The sequence below is a fragment of the Apostichopus japonicus genome, chromosome 11 (genome assembly GCF_037975245.1).
Source record: "Apostichopus japonicus isolate 1M-3 chromosome 11, ASM3797524v1, whole genome shotgun sequence".
Classification (NCBI taxonomy): Eukaryota; Metazoa; Echinodermata; class Holothuroidea; order Aspidochirotida; family Stichopodidae; genus Apostichopus; species Apostichopus japonicus.
Window position 1 is genome coordinate 28,212,517 of NC_092571.1, and position 17,087 is coordinate 28,229,603.

General features: G+C 36.3%; 2 protein-coding genes across 3 annotated transcripts in view; one reads left to right on the forward strand and one right to left on the reverse strand.

The window, feature by feature from the left end:
- Positions 1 to 5,249, forward strand: part of LOC139975659 (GMP synthase [glutamine-hydrolyzing]-like) — a 32,306-nt gene extending 27,057 nt beyond the window's left edge. For both annotated transcript variants that reach the window (XM_071983751.1, XM_071983752.1), the window contains exons 15-17: positions 404 to 534; positions 1,019 to 1,191; positions 2,368 to 5,249. In XM_071983751.1, coding sequence (XP_071839852.1) covers positions 404 to 534; positions 1,019 to 1,191; positions 2,368 to 2,469 — 406 coding nt within the window. In that variant the 3' untranslated portion in view covers positions 2,470 to 5,249. The remainder of the gene's footprint in view (positions 1 to 403; positions 535 to 1,018; positions 1,192 to 2,367) is intronic.
- A 938-nt stretch (positions 5,250 to 6,187) lies between these two features.
- On the reverse strand, positions 6,188 to 16,346 carry LOC139975661 (uncharacterized). Its single transcript, XM_071983753.1, has 9 exons — positions 16,107 to 16,346; positions 15,392 to 15,489; positions 14,988 to 15,053; positions 13,458 to 13,588; positions 12,747 to 12,909; positions 12,113 to 12,229; positions 9,547 to 9,651; positions 8,516 to 8,602; positions 6,188 to 7,979 (listed from the first exon to the last, which is right to left on the reverse strand). Exons 1-9 carry the CDS (start codon positions 16,132 to 16,134, stop codon positions 7,809 to 7,811), a joined length of 966 nt encoding a protein of 321 aa, XP_071839854.1. The 5' UTR covers positions 16,135 to 16,346; the 3' UTR covers positions 6,188 to 7,808.
- Positions 16,347 to 17,087: the final 741 nt, after the last annotated feature.

The window sequence follows — 17,087 nt, forward strand, 5'->3', positions numbered from 1 at the left end:
TTAATGCTATTGCTATGTATTGGTGTTATATGCCATTATTGCTATGTATTGGTGTTATATACCATTAATGCTATTGCTATGAATTTGTGTTATATACCATTACTGCTATTACTAATGTATGTATTGGTGTTATGTGTCATTAATGATATTGCTAAGTATTGGTGTTATGTACCACTTATGCTATTGCTATTTATTGGTGTTATATAGCATCAATGCTATGGCTGTGTTGTTCTTATGTAGCATTAATGCTATGCTAAGTATTGGTGTTATGTACCATTTATGCTATTGCTATATATTGGTGTTATATACCATTAGTGCTATTGGTGATTCAAAACCATGGTTTATGTCACAGAGAAGTTGTTTTGTGTAGTACTATATTCTTGTTTCCCTTTGGTGATTTCAGAGTTGTTTACATTTTCGGTCCACCTATTCGGGATTCCCCTCGGGATGTCACTGCTACTTTCCTAACACCTAATGTACTGAGCACACTAAAACAGGCTGATCATCTTGCAAGGAAGACACTAATGGATAGTGGTATGTAATGTATACTGTAATTTATGTTATAAAAGGCAGTGTATAATTTGTATAACATAGAATGTCTAACAAATTTTATAATATGTTCGCCCCACCCTCCTCCCTTTCAGACCTCTCCCCAAGCTCATTCTGAGGTTGACTTAAATTATATCTATTGTGTAACCTTTGACTAAATGTCACTCAGTAAAGGCCTGACTGAAGTATTTATATTATTCCTGCATCGTATTGTATTCCTGCATCTTACTGTATTCCTGCATCTTATTCAGCTGTTTACCATCTACTTGAATGTTACCCCCTCTTCCCCCAACCTCCCTCCCTGTCTTTCATCCCTGGTCCATAATATTGAGAAAGTTTGACCCATTCTTAATGCTCAATATGAGCTGGCCAGTCCACATATATAAGTTTCTTTTGCACTTCTTGGAAGCTCCAAGAGTCACCTTGACACTTCTCTGTTGGTTACCCAGTTCACTTCTCTGTTTGGCAGGTCTCTACAATAAGCTAAGTCAGATGCCTATTATTCTAGTACCGCTTCATTTTGACCGTGATCCCATCATGCATCATCCCTCATGCCAGCGGAGCGTCGCAATTAGGACCTTCATGACCAACGATTTCATGACGGGAGTTCCAGCGTTACCAGGAAAGGACATCCCCGAGAAGGTGAGCATTGTAATGTTACTGACATGAGAGTGGCTGTGAAAGTAGCTGCTTTTTATGGCCATATCATAACCTCTGTTCACACAAATATTTGATGAGGAGATGGTACCGTCCAATCGTTCCATGAGCGTTACTGCATTTGATTAAAAGGACTTTTTCTCTGTTCTTATGTTTGAGCAACAGTTTTAGCAAAGCTGCCTGAGTGTTTCTGAAAATAAGATTACAAATTGATCAAAGTAACACAACCTCTGTAGACCAGGGGTGTGGGCAACCTTTTTAGATGAAAGATATTAGGAGTGAAAAAACTGACTGGGCCGCACCTAACCAACGACCTGCTGTTGATTTCACAAACCTTTGATTCCGAGGACTTAAAAGCAATAGGGTGTGTGTACTATATCTGTATTCACAAAAGCATAATGTCAATACAGTAGTTGAAAACTAATGGGTATAATAGGCCTTCCTGACAGCATCATTAGTGCCGATAAATTCTAAGCAGCTAGCTGGTTTTTTTGTGAGATGTAAAGTAGATCTAACAAGTCGCAAAAAAATCACTGGCTGGCCGCAAGTGACCCGCGGGCTGAAGGTTGCCTACCCCAGCTTTAGACGATCATATCTTGTTTCTTCTCTCTCATTTTGGCACCACCTGGACTCTAATGAGCAAATAGTTTATGATTCTCTTGGTTCCGAACAATTTGTCTACCAGACACTTTAGGATATACTAGCATTAATCATTTAAAAAGCATTAATCATGTGCAAAGCAAATAGGAAACTTAAAATAACTTAGTCAAACAATGACTTTAGGTTGTAGAGTATTGGTATAGCTATAGACACATTTACAAGCACCCAGCACTTTTCTATTCCCTAAGACTATCACATCCTATGGTAATCAAGTGTAGTTTACAGTTGGTTATCCTTTGAACTCTAATGTTGTAGAGCAGGCAATAATTTAGTCTGCCAATTTTGTGTAGCAGTTTTGAAAGGATCTAAATTTTCGCTTCTAGAAAGTACTATGGATTCTGTGTACCAAACAAAAAATGGTTTTACATCTTTGCTAATCTTACAAAGCATTTTGTGACGTGATATCGGATAAATTAATTATTCCCTGCAGAATTTGTAAAAATCATTTAAGTGGTAAATTTTTTATCAGATTCATTTCCCTTCCTTTCGTTCTTTCCAAAGGTGGTCTATCAAATGGTGAACGAGATCGCATCAGTTCCGGGAATATCACGAGTGATGTACGATTTAACCGGCAAGCCACCAGGGACCACCGAATGGGAGTGAATCCTGTGACCTCCAGCCGGCCCTCAGGCTTATACACAGTAGCCCACAATAGTTCCATAACCAGGAGCCCTCGTTTGGGAGAGGACTTTTTTAATATTGATGTAAATGTACATTCAGTGAAGTCGTGGACGACGTGAATCCAAGATTTAAACCTGAAAGCACTGACCAGCCAGACATATTTAGAGAACCGACAGACGGACGGACAGACGAACCGGTCACCAGCTTCGCAGTCGGAATGAAATTTAGAAAGCGGAACTGATGACTGTTTCCACAGTTGTCCTTGTATGTTATATTAAGAACTACTGTTTAAGATGTAGTGTTGACTGCAAGAGTTTGCTACATGTGAAAAGGTTGAATAAGATGATTGAAAAAGATGTAAAATTATGTGGCAAAATTATGATATTAACTAAGAGTGATATCACCGCCTCAGATAGCAGTGGTCAGATACAGCATTGTATAGTTTGATGAGTCCAGAGGATCGGCAAAGGCCGGTTGAGGTGAATGACCGGTTGCACTGTATTCAACGTCGATGAAGGCAATGATGATATCATTGGAATACTTTGGATTGTCCTGTGTAAGAAATGTTATTCGAGCAAATTTGAGAGGAATAGTAGCTGAAATGAATAGTTCCATAGTAAGATAGGGGGCGTCGTGTGTTTTTATTCTAGAGACAATCTTTAATTGTTCTCATCATTTAATGAATATGTGCTAATTACAAACAGGATCTAGAATTTTCAAAAGGAAGGGTGGGAGGGTGGTCCTAGGGTGGTGTCGCCCTAAGGGTTGTGTGACCCTGAGGAGGTTGAAGTCAACTCATATGATCTATCTACAGTGATTGGAATACAGTATGTTAGGTCTGTGGACATTAGACTCAGTGAATTTGAGAAATGGGATAGAAATACTTACACTCGTAGCTTAACATGTACAACGACTCTCTACATTAAGTATTTGTCTCTTGGCAGACTTGAATTATCGACAGAATATTTAGCGTCATTGGGTATTATGCACATGGTAGGGTGGTATATGTTACTTGTGAGATGCTAACGGGCACAATGTTTGAAAATACAATGGTAATGATGATCTCCCTGGTTTTACCATGTAGTTGAGTCCTCTGTTTCAACAATTTGGCTTCACTGATGATTAGATTCCATTAGGATGCGATCAATTTATACTTGTAAAGGTCTTCAGTCGAAGAAAGCGGGAAAACATGCTTTAATTTCTTTCGAATACACAACATTGATGTTTCCTCATTGACCTTGTATCAAGTTGATAGCTTTATTGCATAGGCTGCATAGATTAAATCTGTGTCCACGCTATCAGCCTTCACTATCATGCAAAGCTATTACTGTGTTCATCTGTGAAGCTACATTAAAGACAACACATTACACAAAACGTTGGGGATACTCCAAGTTTACCATTTACAACCAAACTATGGTTTATTTAAAAGATGCAAATCTTTGAAAGTTCAAAGATTAATTTAGTGAATGTGTCTGGCAGCTGATAGAGTTAAATGATTGCAATAGGAAAGCTGGAAAATTTCAACCATTTTTTCGATTTCTTCTTAATGTACAGACTATATATCCATGTCAGATGGTATGGCTTTGAATGTTAGGCATGTCACACTTGTATGACATATATATCAAAAATGTTTCAAAAGAAATTTGAAAAATCTTTGCAATAAAAACATCTGTCATGTAATGATATTACTACTACATTCAGTAGAACTGGAGATTTTCTCAAGATATGTTGTCAGAAATTTTATTGGAAATTTAAGAAGATGGTGAAAATCAAGTTACTGTGGTCATCGACTATTTAACAAGTGTGAAAGACAGCAACCATGTTGGCCGAAAGTGTTATAATGCTTAATTCTCTTTTAAAAGAGTGTATTCTTGGAGATTATTCTTACCACTCAAAATAATTATCAGACTTTGGAGAGTGTTTCAATGAAAATTCACTCATCTTGTAAATATTCCTCAGAATACACTTTTTATTTATTTATTCCGGAGGACCCCAACACCCCCCCCCCCCACTTCTTGAGAGTCCGCTTCAATCACCCCAGGGTCACATCACCTCCATCACAAAATCCTGCATCCACCTCTGGCTCCAACCTGAAACTGGAATGCTTTAAACAAAACATCTAATTATAAAGCAGTGTTTCAATGATGGTACACTTTCTCTCACTGATATTCAAGCACGTAATTGCTAGGACAGTGGTGTTACAATCAACTGTGCAGAAAAGTCTGTAACACATTGTTTGATGTTATCTATAAATTTAGTCATATTTGTTACATAAACTATGACTGGGTCCATGATACATTTAGAGAATAAAATGGGGAAAAAAACAGACCTAACCCAGGATACAATTTCTCCAATATTGAAAGAAGCGAATAAGTTATTGTGGTGTAAGCAGTGGTGAAGCAAAAGGCTGTTTATTGAACCAGGGCTTCAAATGTCCTGGCGCCCTGCATTGATGTTCTGACATTTTGAGCCAACCAATCACAACTGTTAGTCATAGGAATATAGGCAAGCAGAAGGGTGAAGGGCTCCAGGCTCCTATTCTTGATCCGGGGCTCTAGACACCCTGGTTACACCACTGGGAGCAAGAGGTTTGAAGGAGTGGTTACTGGTTAAGATCCCAACATTTTGTAATGATTGCTGTTAATACAAGTAACACTATTTTATTTATTAATTCAACTATATCCTTAACAACTTTCCACCCCAAATTCATCAAGTTTCAATCTTTATTTTAGGGAATATGATTTATAAGTGAATATTGTGAGTGCTAAACCAATTCTTTTTATAGGCAAGAGGTGACAGATATGCAGCAGGTAAAAGGTTTTCGGTTCCACTTTTCTGTTATCTTCATTTTTTTTCTTCCTCGATTCCCACAAAAAGTCATCACTTGAATTTTTTCTTCCAACAAATTGACATTTGAACAGATCACGTTTTGGATGTAGAATATTTGTCATAATATGAATAAACTTCTTTTCAATGAATTTTGTCTTCTTGCTAATTTTGTAATCTCTCACTTATTTCCTCCTGTTCAGAGTGACTCACTGCAGTATGATGGAGTATCGATCATGTGGAAATGGCAAAGGAGGGGTTTGGGGAGGGGGTTGGTGGAGGGTTGATACTGAAAGAGTATAACCTTCGCCAATACTATGTTTTTGTATGCAGTGCAATTAGAAGACTGTAAAGTGAAATGTGTGAGGTTAGGAGTCACTCATGAGGGGCCAGTGGATCCGGCATTCTATAAGGAATAGAATTGGCGGGTGGGCTGATCCTGTTAGAAGACTGTTTGAAGTTGTACGCGTCAGAGGCGGGGGGGGGGGGGGTGCTGTAGCCCCCAAACAAATATTTTGGGGAAATTCGGGTAATATGTTGAGAATTTTTCGGGCACCTACTGAAAGAAAATTAAATTGGTATGTGTTTTTAAATGGTTAAACTTATATTATTATTGTAACGACCTCCCAAAAATGATAACCAATATGGAAGGGTAATAACACGGCATAGGATTGAATGTAATTGGCATGCAATGTAATAACCGATGCATGCCTATGATATGCACATTAACATGTGGAGCGTACAAAAAATTGTGGTTATATTTTTTTTAACCACAATTTTTTGTTACAGCCCCCCCCCCCCCCCCAAAATCAAATTGGGATCCTACGCCTATGGTTGTACGTATCACTTAAAGATGACAAGAACCCTTTACTAGTTCACTGCAAAAGGCTGATGAGTACTTTTATTTATATAGTAACAACAGTACAACACATTCTCATGACTCTAAACCACCTGCTGTAAATACATAAAACCAAACTCAACAATTTTACAACACATATGAGAGTATTTAGGAACAACCTTTTTTAACCAAGTTTCAATATTACTGGTGTTGGCAAGTTTTAACTTTCTTAAAGTACAATTTCAGACAATTTTAAAATTTGGAATACCTTGAAAACCAAACTGCAGTATGTATGTAATTTAGATCCTCCTGTAACTGGACGACATACATTAATCTTGGAGTGACTCGAACCGGGGACCTTATGATTGGAAGGCACCGGCGTTAACCACTGAGCTAACACTGCTTAGCAGTAGAAACATGACATGGATTTATATATAAACACTAAAATTCTGCTTGATGTTCTCTTTAAACTTAAATCAAAGAGTTGTTGAGAAACTGAGAAAGCTTGTATAACTGCAACTGGGCAATACACAGAAATTCAATCAGGAAAACAATGCAATATTTGTATGGCTGCTGCCATCAATGTAAATATCTAGGTCTGGACTGACTATGTCAATTAGGACACTCACAAAGAGATGTACCTACCTGAGCGGGTCATGTGTGATGTTTTTCCACTGTAGCACTGTAGTACAATATTTAATATCATAATCTCATATAACCTCCACAGTCCCGGTGCAGCTATATGCAAACAATGGATATCTAGCTAAGGGGCACTTTTTTTTCACTGTTTGGCTGCAATTTTTAATTCCAGCCAGACATCCAGATTATATATATATATATATATCGATGGCTGCTGCTGACAGTTATGTTAAAACTTATACATCTCAGATGTCCATTGGTAAAAGGTTGAGGTAACTTTGTGTCACTTTAACTAAGTGATGTAATGTTTCTACATAACTAGACAACCCTCCATCTAGAAGGCTCTATGCAGTTATAACCTCTTGTTATCTGCTATTGAAGGATTATTAAGCAGCTGTTAAACCCAATACATAAAACTGTGTCCCACAAATTGTACTGTCTAAATTGTTTCATTTGCAACCCTTGGGAGTCCTGGTTAAATATTTCATCATTTATATTTTGGTACCTTATCTTTCTTTGAACAATTGATTATGAAACTGGCAGATTGTGGCAATTTGAAAACATGTATTAATGGGCAGGATCCCATCATGTGCATGTCACATGTGGAACTTGAGATTTGGCTCAATTCATCCATTATTTCAATTTTGAAGAAAATAACTGTCAATTTTTTAACATAGTACATTATGATCAAATCCAAACTTGTTCAGGAGTGATGACATCAGAGAAGACTGTTGTACAATATAAGAAATATGGATTTCTTTAAAAAATATGGCTTGTTGAGACAGTCAAGATTTCTGATATTATTTCTAGAATATTTTATAGAAGCAGTGCTTTCCTTGAAATGATGCTAACCTTACCAACACAGTACTGAGTACAAAAACCTGCATACTTTGTTGCAACTGAACTTGTAAAGACAAAATAGAGAAACTCTCAATCAAATAATGATAAGCTAATATGTACACAACGCTGTACAACTTGAGTAATAGTATTCTAGTTATAACTAATGAGCAAGGCATGGCTATACTAATGTTGCATCAATCTGGGTGAGGCTGGGAAGGGATAACTTGATCTTCTTGCGGTACATTGGATCCTTCTGGATGGGATTGTGCTCAAAGTAAACGGTCTGAATGCGTGTGGCAAACTTCAGCTCGTCAATGTCTGGCCAGTGTTCCAGAAGATTGCTGTTAAACTGAAAAAGAAAATTTAAAAAATTGGAAATATATTGATAAATTACACGGATAAAGAGAAAAGACTAAATAAACACTGTGGCTAGCATTTAGCAACATCACATTAAAGCTGTTTACTTCTTTTAATACCAAGGAACACATGTCTGCTTGCCAGGGATTAACTTTTAACATTGTTAATTAATTAATTCATTAGTGAATTGTAATCTTGGGACATCTTCTTTTACGTCCTGAGTGACTACACCATACTCTCCATGTATTAGAATCAACATTACTTGGCTCAAAACAGCAAAATTTTACTCCAAGGGACAATCAGTGCTGAAATTTTGGTTGTCCTATGAGACTGGTTTAATTTGTAGAGGAACAAAGACAGTGAAGTCCACATCCTCTCCTATTTGTACAACTTTTTGTCGCCTAAACAGGTTAAAATTTTTAATTACATTTAACATGTAAGCCTTCAATAACAAATAAAGTTGAACAAGAAAACAGTAAAATAAATTACATAAAAATGGCTTGACGAGCGATTATTCCACCAACTTACCCAAAATTCTTCCAAAACCGTTAGTTTAGATAAGTTGGACAATCTCTTTATCTTGTTTCCAGCCAAGTCTAGAGTTGTTAATTTGACCTGTGTAGATCAAACAGAATGTATGCAAGTAGTAAATGAGACAGGAAATAACATTCACAACTGAATGGAAAGTATAGTAATAAGAATGTATATGTAAATATAATACAAACTGTACAACTGAACGGAAGTATAGTAATAACAATACTGCACAACTGAAGGGAAAGTATAGTAATAAGAATGTATATAGATATAATACATACTGTACAACTGAACGGAAAGTATAGTAATAAGAATGTATATATAGATATAATACATACTGTACAACTGAATGGAAAGTATAGTAATAAGAATGTTTATATAGATATAATACATACGGTACAACTGAACGGAAAGTATAGTAAAAAGAATGTATATATAGATATAACACATACTGTACTAAATGAAAGCTTACATACTGTAGTGTACTAATGAAAGAATACATAGTGTGTACCATATCATGCCATACCACACCATACACTAATTAGTATGTATACTTCAGTACACTTTATGTACATAGCATACACTATCATTCAGCTCCATTACCCACAAAATATCCGATTCAATATTGCATACATGCAAGGTCACATACTTTTGAAGACTTCAGGAATAGATTTCCCATGGAGTGGCTGTGTTTTCATGCAGACTTGGTAAGATCTAAAGTAACAAACATTGGCCTGTCTTTCAATGTACCTTTGTGAGGAAAATCAGGCTACTATAGCCAAATTGTGAAGTTTCAGTGGGTTAACAAAAAGTTAGCAGTAAAGGCACATTTTATGTCTTAACTAAATTTCATCAGTCTTTTCCTCTTGAAATTTTGAAAAACACAACAACAAAAAATCAATTGGAATACAGAATATGTTTGTTTGATCCAATACTTAGTGTGGCATTGTTGGTTCAATTAAATAGTGGTGTTATATGTATGGTCACACAACCTTTGTAAAGGAGTGACAGTACTTCATACTCACATTTTCGTCCAGGTTTTCAATAACTTCGATGCTATTGTGACTTAAGTAGAGTTCTTCTAAACTTTCCAGCTCTCCTAAATTTTCAATCTTTATAATGCGATTACTCTGTCGACAAAGGGAAAAAAAGAGTCTGTAAAAAGCAGTGTTTTAGTACTCGAAAAGTACTCGATACTCAAGTGCTACTCGAGTACCGATTTTTGAAGTACTCGTACAAAAGTACTCGTACTCGTTTGGGAAAATACTCGTACTCGACCTTCGGTACTCGACAGTCAAAGTACTCGTACAAAGGTACTCGGAATGAAGAGTACTCAAATATACAGGTATTTTACGAGTACTTTCAAAAAAATACATCCGGAAAAAATACCGAAATTATGCAACATTTCTTTAAACTTTGCTTTCCCTTTCGGCAATAAATTACTTAATTTATCAACTCCATAACACGCAACATTTAGCAGTGTACGAGTGTTTCCGCATTCAACACATTATTGCTGTATCCTGTTATTGCGACATTGGCATATTACCTGTAAATGCCCAGAATTAATCACGGAGATGCAAGGTGGAAACACACTGCAATCACTAACGTCACAAGTTTGTTGCACACGTTTTCACTTTCAGTCAGTCAGTAGCATACTCTTTTGTCTTGGCAGTTTTAAAATAATTCTTTTCAAAAAAATTAGTTTCTTTCAGTGATTAATATATGTAGTAAATTACGTACTGTGCTAACATTCGTTACAGCTTCAGCAAGCTACTGGACTTACACATAACATCCTCATATATTCACAATTTCACATATTAAATTACTGGTATCAGGCCTGGAATTAATATTCGCTCCGAGCGGATATTTTCCATATAGACCCTTTCCTCTTGAGCAGGTTCACATGGGCTCTTTTTCATTTCACAGGGGCTATTTATTTTCATTTTTTGTCTTAGCCTAAATGTAGGCTACATTATATGTACTTCTAAAAGTGGTCTCATAGGCCTATTGGCAAGGTTGTACTGCAACATGAAGCCTATTTAAGGCTCAAAAAAATGACCCACCTAAATCGTTTTGGGGAAATATTGGGCACTCTGGGGGGGCAAATCATCCATTGCACCTGTGTATTTTACCAGCCCTGACTGGTATTGTATTATGTTTCTCTATACACACATGCTTATAGACAAAATGTATGAAGAATTACAGTATGTCATATTTACTGTTGTACAATATTAATTTCGGGAGATTTTTAAGGGAGGTTTCAAAACAGTATACCCTCGAATGAGGGAGGAGGTATGTACAAATGCATTATTTCTATGCAAAATTAGTCGTTTGGATATAAGATACCACAGCTTGAATTTGCATTTGACAGATGAATGTTCGGTATATTTCAGGCTTGGGGTAATCGTATTCAGTAATCGTAATAGATTACAATCGATTACATTTTTTGAAATAATCGTAATCGATTACATTTGTGAAAATTACAAAGTAATCGTAATCGTAATCGATTACAAGGGCAAAGTAATCGTAATCGTATTACATTTATGATTACAATGAAATTTGAATGAGAAGGGCAAAATCAGTAGAAATGATTAAAACTAATTCTTACTATTGGCTTTTAGTGTGACCAAAGAAGTGTTCCTGCTTCTAGAATTCTCTAGCACAATAAACTTACACTATTAGAAGTACTGGGGATTTGATAACCATATTCAAGGATTTTTTATCACCTGAATTTTTCTGTTCAATGCTGCCTCTCAGTGTTCACAATCCTTTTGCATACACAACTGGTTGACATTAGTTGACACGTGTGCTGATTATAGAAAATTATTTCATTAGTATATTAAACACTTAACAAACAATAACAGTCAGGCTGACAAAATACACCCTTTAAATTCATTTAAGTAAGTAAATTTGATAAATAATTCCATTTGCCATGTTCAGTGGGCCACAAGGCTCAGGTGTAGCACATTGCTATTTATGTCAGTCTATTGTTCTCATTACCAGAGTTGACCACTTTTTGATGAAAATAATTTACGTTTAATTTGGCCTTCCATGTCCCATGTACTGTGGAATCATTGGAATGCCCCATTTCAAAGCTGTTTAGTTTTATTTTGGTGTTATAATGTAAAAGAGTTTTTAGTTTTGCTGCTATGCAGAAATTATTAGTTTACAAAATATAGTGTTGCATGAAAATCTTCATTTGTTTTACTTTAGTATTTGTCTGTTTACTCTTTGTCTGTTTAAAATGTTTATTTTACTGGACTTATGGGTTACACATCTTAAACGTGTTAAGGCATAAATGTGTAATGCCTGGTAGGAATTGTAGATATACTTCCACAATTTTGTCCGTATATACTGTAAATGCCCTTTCTTTACCCTATTTCCCGGCAGAGAGTTATATTAAACAGATATGCAGAGGATTGTGCAAGTAACCACAATGTAATCATGATTGTAATCACGATTACATTCAGATGTAATCGCCCCAAGCCTGGTATATTTCTCGGTAAAGTTACAAACAACCTCGAATACGAATATTTCTAATACAACGAGATTAGAAAACTTAAGTGACATGAGGACAAACTCTGTGCTTACCTGAATACTGAGCAATTTCAGCTTTTTAAGTTGACCTAGGTTCTCCAACTTTGAAATCTTATTTTTACCTATAAAGAGACTCTCAAGGTTGACCAGAGCTTCTAAATTCTCCAGTTTCTGAGAAGAAAAAAATTGGTATTTAATCAAAGGCTTGGCATTTGACAACACAAACCAAAGTTTGATTTGGTAAAACCACAAATAAAACCATAGTGATAGTTTTAAACTTAAACCAGGATTTAACAAATGCTTGTCTCTGTACCTTTGTGTACACAGCAGATATCCAAGATGTCATTGCTTCTAATACAACCAAATTTTTCAACCTATGCCTAACACCCTGTATAAGTTGATGTCCCCCAAACCATACAAAACCACACATATCTTCTCTGATTAGCCATTACTAAAAATGATACCATAAAAAGGAAGTATCATTTGCATCTCTGTCAGGATGAAGTCAGAGATGACCACAGGGGGTAGAGAAGGCAAGAGGAGGGGGGGGGTGGTATTACTTGTGACGGCATAATTAGTTGGACCAGAGACTGTGTATGAAGACAAACAGGAGGCAAGGGAAGATTAAATTGAAAGCATCTATCAAAAATACTCTGACTTTGTCGTTTTCTCTGCCTTTCAAACCTACCCTTATTCTGTTGTCTCCTAGTTCCAGCATGGTGAGTTGGCTGAAATCCCTGAGGTTCTGTATTTCTGATATCTTATTGTGCACCAGAAAGAGCTTGATGAGGTTGACCAAAGCCTCCAGATTTTCAATCTTTCGTATTTTGTTAAAAGAGAGATCTAATTGCCTGAGATAAAAAAAAAAAACTTATCTATAAAAACTAATATATTTTAATAATAAGGAAGTTATAATTTCTCACAAGATGAAATATTAGTGGCGGTAGAACTAAAGGTATTAACAGCCAGAGGGGTATATTTCTGAAAATAAGCAGTTAAAGAATAAAAAAGTTCATCAAATAACATGAAATAATGTTCCCTCGGTAACGCTGCACTCAAATTGACCAGTGCAAACAAAGACCAGCTGCACTGCATATTCATGGTTAAAACACTCTACTTCTTGTGAAGTGAAATCTCGAAGCAAAGTCAAAAGAAAAACGTGGCATATTGGTTAACTTTTGAAGTTTTTTGGTACGTACAACATGAAGTCAGAGAGTGGAACAATTTCTTAATTTTTCCTACAAGTACAACAGCAAGACTCATGGACATAATTGAAAAAATCAGTGTGGTTGCTTATTAAATTACACATATTATAAGCAAAACTTTTCAGAAACAACAAAATAATAGTCAATGCTGGGCTTCCTTTGTAAACATTAATCACAATATGAAATCTACTTACTGCAGGTTGATCAAATTTCCAAGATTTTCAATTTTGGTCAGCTTGTTATCATATAGGTCCAACTCTGTTAGGGTTGACAACGTATCCAGTCCTTCTATTCTCTTAATATCATTTTGTCTCAAACACAAGGTCTGGAAAGTAAAAATTTAAAATACAGGGTTTGATTATTTACTGGCAATAACACTTCAGCGAAGGATATACTGTATACTGTATGCTAGAAAACTGCATGTTTGCGTTGAGTCATAACTTTACCATGTTCTTGTAAAGCAATGTAATATTTACAACCTGAGTAGTCCTCAAATGTGCTCAGTTGCTACTATTTACCATAATTGAGTTATTAATTAACTGGTTTAATCCAATTAATAGAATTTTGTGTCCCACAAATGTACTAAATTGTTCTGATTCATGTACAAACCTAAGGCCACAATGTCCTCATTCCTATAGTGATTATGGTGATCTAGAGTACAGTAACACATTATATTTTACTAGACAGATACGTAGTCTTTCATTTTACAGTACAGTACAGTAAAGTATACACTGTACAGTACAGGACTGAGTTTGTACTCGAACTTTTATGCCAACACAGTTTCAGTTATGTGTAATCATCAGTGGCGGAGCGTCCATACAGTTAGAGATGCCCCCATCCGACGGACTCAAATGGACTGCTGGCGCCCTTTTCAGCTTTTTACCACTTTTTACTTATTCGCCATTATTGACTTTTTTATTGTGCTCTCAAATACCTATTGACATTTGTCACATTTTGTTGGTGTAATTTTCTGACAAAATGGGGATAACACCTATTTATTCTTCGTTCATCTGCAAATTAGCAAGGCCCAGAAAGGGTCATTTCCGGCGATCTAGGGAGTATCTTTACTCTTAAAATTTATGCACGCTCCGCACCAACCTGTGGTGGCGCTCTGCTTAGATAGTGTCGAAAGCGCCCCTACAGACCATTCTCACCCCCCTTTACCAATACCCCTAGCTCCGCCACTGGTACTCATACTCAGCCATGGCATTTTTGAAATCTCATATAGTTTAGTGTAGATGGCTTCTTATTCATACTTTCACCATGAACTGTGTACTCAGTGTACTAATACATGCTGTACCAAGTAATATTCTTCAAGTACTGGTGTCTGTACTATTGTACTCTGTTTGCAGTGTACAGTAATAAACCATGTCCTAACAAATTCAACAAAAAGTGCAACTTAAACTTTTTAAATTGGAGAATCATTTTTCGGAATTGGATAGAAAATGCTTCACAAAATTGGGTCAATTTGCTGTGCAAATGATACACAAAACTTGAGCTTACACTAAAGATCTGTAATTTATATGAAAACCTGTTTATTGTTTACAATAAGTGTGTAAGTAACAAACTGTGTGATAGTCAATTTCCAAATGAAGAGTCTTCTCCAAAACTTTCTTGTTCCAAAACTGTCCCATTATGGACCTAACTACATCAAAATAAAGCAATGTTTGCAATAATATTCAGTTCCTCCTCAAACCTCGGTAGTAAAAGGGATGTTTTCTTACCTCCACTTTCTGGAGTATCTCAAATCCCTGAATAGCATCAATCCTTCTGTGTATTAGATCAACATCCTGGTAAAAAAAGAAAAAGAAAAAAAAAAAGAGAAAGAATGTTTTTCTAGCTGTCAGTTCTTTTACTTACCATTCCATATCACATATTGTAAAAAAATGGCATCATGGTCCGTCTGATACATTCCCCCCCCCCCCCCTTTGTGTTCCACAATCTGTGGAGGGAACTTAAAATTTGTTGGAAACCCAGATATATGAACCTGTGAGATAAGGAACAGTAAGATAGGAGAAGGGGGAATAGATATAGTATTGTGCAGTAGTGATCATCCTCTCACGACAATATCACTCTGCCATATGTACGGCTACTACCTGACAACTTTATTATATTTATATGAGCTTACTATGGCCTCAGGATCTAATTCAACATCAGGTAGCGCTGCTCCAGGTATTATCTGGACTCCTCCACTTTCTTCTTCATCGTTTGATTCATCAGATGCATCTGAAAAACAATCAATTTCAAATTGAAATGAGACAATTTGGCCATCGATACATGAGGCTAACTTTGGATTGTGAGGGTACTTTAAAACATGCAGTTTGATTCCAAATTTGTTGTTGGTCAAAATATGAAAGAATCGATATGAAATACATGAAGGCTACAGTGGAATATGTATAATGTATAATATATATGTATAATATGTATAATAATAATAATTATTACACGGGCTACTAGTACTAAGGTTATGATATATAACTTACTCTTAGCCTTGCCTAATCTTGCTATATACATACATACTGTACTCCTTGGGAAGTTAGGTTAAGGTATTGTTACAGTTAGCCTTTGGATAGCCTACACAGTGTCTATAACTATAGTAGAGGGACCTTGTGTCGAATTTGCAGGCATGCTATAACACTAAAGTGACATGTTATGTACCAGGCCTACGAACAATAGCGAATATAGCAATACGCTTGAATTGTTTCATTTTCATACTCACGAAGTTACAGTACATCACCCTTCCTAGCATATCAGTTACTTAATTTCGTAAGGGCTACGTACACAGTAAAGTTGGCCTAAATCTCCATAGCAGACAAACTGAGGCCTAGCCTGATTTACAGTACCTGATCGCACTGGGTTATTGCTACTCATCGTGATCTGTAGTTTCAACTTCGGAATACCACACTAGACCTACGAACCAAGTCGCAGATTAGATTCAATCAAACTTGCTAATAATTTTGTTAAATCAGTCAGGCTTCTACTGCTGTGATTGTTAGATATTATAAGCGTAGTCATTCTGTTTAAGCAAAAACAATATCTAGCCTATATGCGTACTGTATCTCCCAGTAGGTTGGTCTCTTACTTCTTAGACCATGGAAAGCCAAAATTGCCAAAAGCTAAGATGATAATGTCAAAGCACTCGCTGATGATATGGTGGTACAATTATCCGCGTGTACGATTCCACCATCATGTTCATCGTGTATTTTACATTATCATCTGAGGTTGGGGTATCACATTAGATAATTTTCTGAGGTCATGGTTCAATTGGGCGTTTGTACTGTGCAGTTTGTGCAGGGTGAATTTCTGTAACGCGTTGCCAATTTATTGCTCAGCTGAAAGCTATCAGCTGAGCTATAGCGTTTCTGCCGAAATTCTGTCACTATTTGCCACCGTGTTTGATTGACGCTATTTCGGGTTTTATTTATTTATTCGATTTGACTGAAATTGTGTAAGTGGTTTATTTGAGTTAAGATTTCATACACGCGATCATGTTTAAGAAATCGCAAAAATACTCTTCCTATAGCGTTTGTCCAAATTTGCTTAAATGTTATGGACATATATATAACGTTTATAGGAGTGAAGACTCGCGCACAAAGAAACGTCTGCATGATGCCGGTAATCTGACATAGTTTAGAATGATGTGTAACAGGAGTGTTAGACACCACCATTGATCCCAGAAAATACACACACAGCTTGCTACCGTCGGTAATTAGACACTAGTGTACGGTCAATACATGCAGCTACGGTCAACACCCACAACACAGTGTTCATAGGCAGCGGTAGACATCTCAGGTCCAACTAAAGATAACAAGGTATCTCGTTTC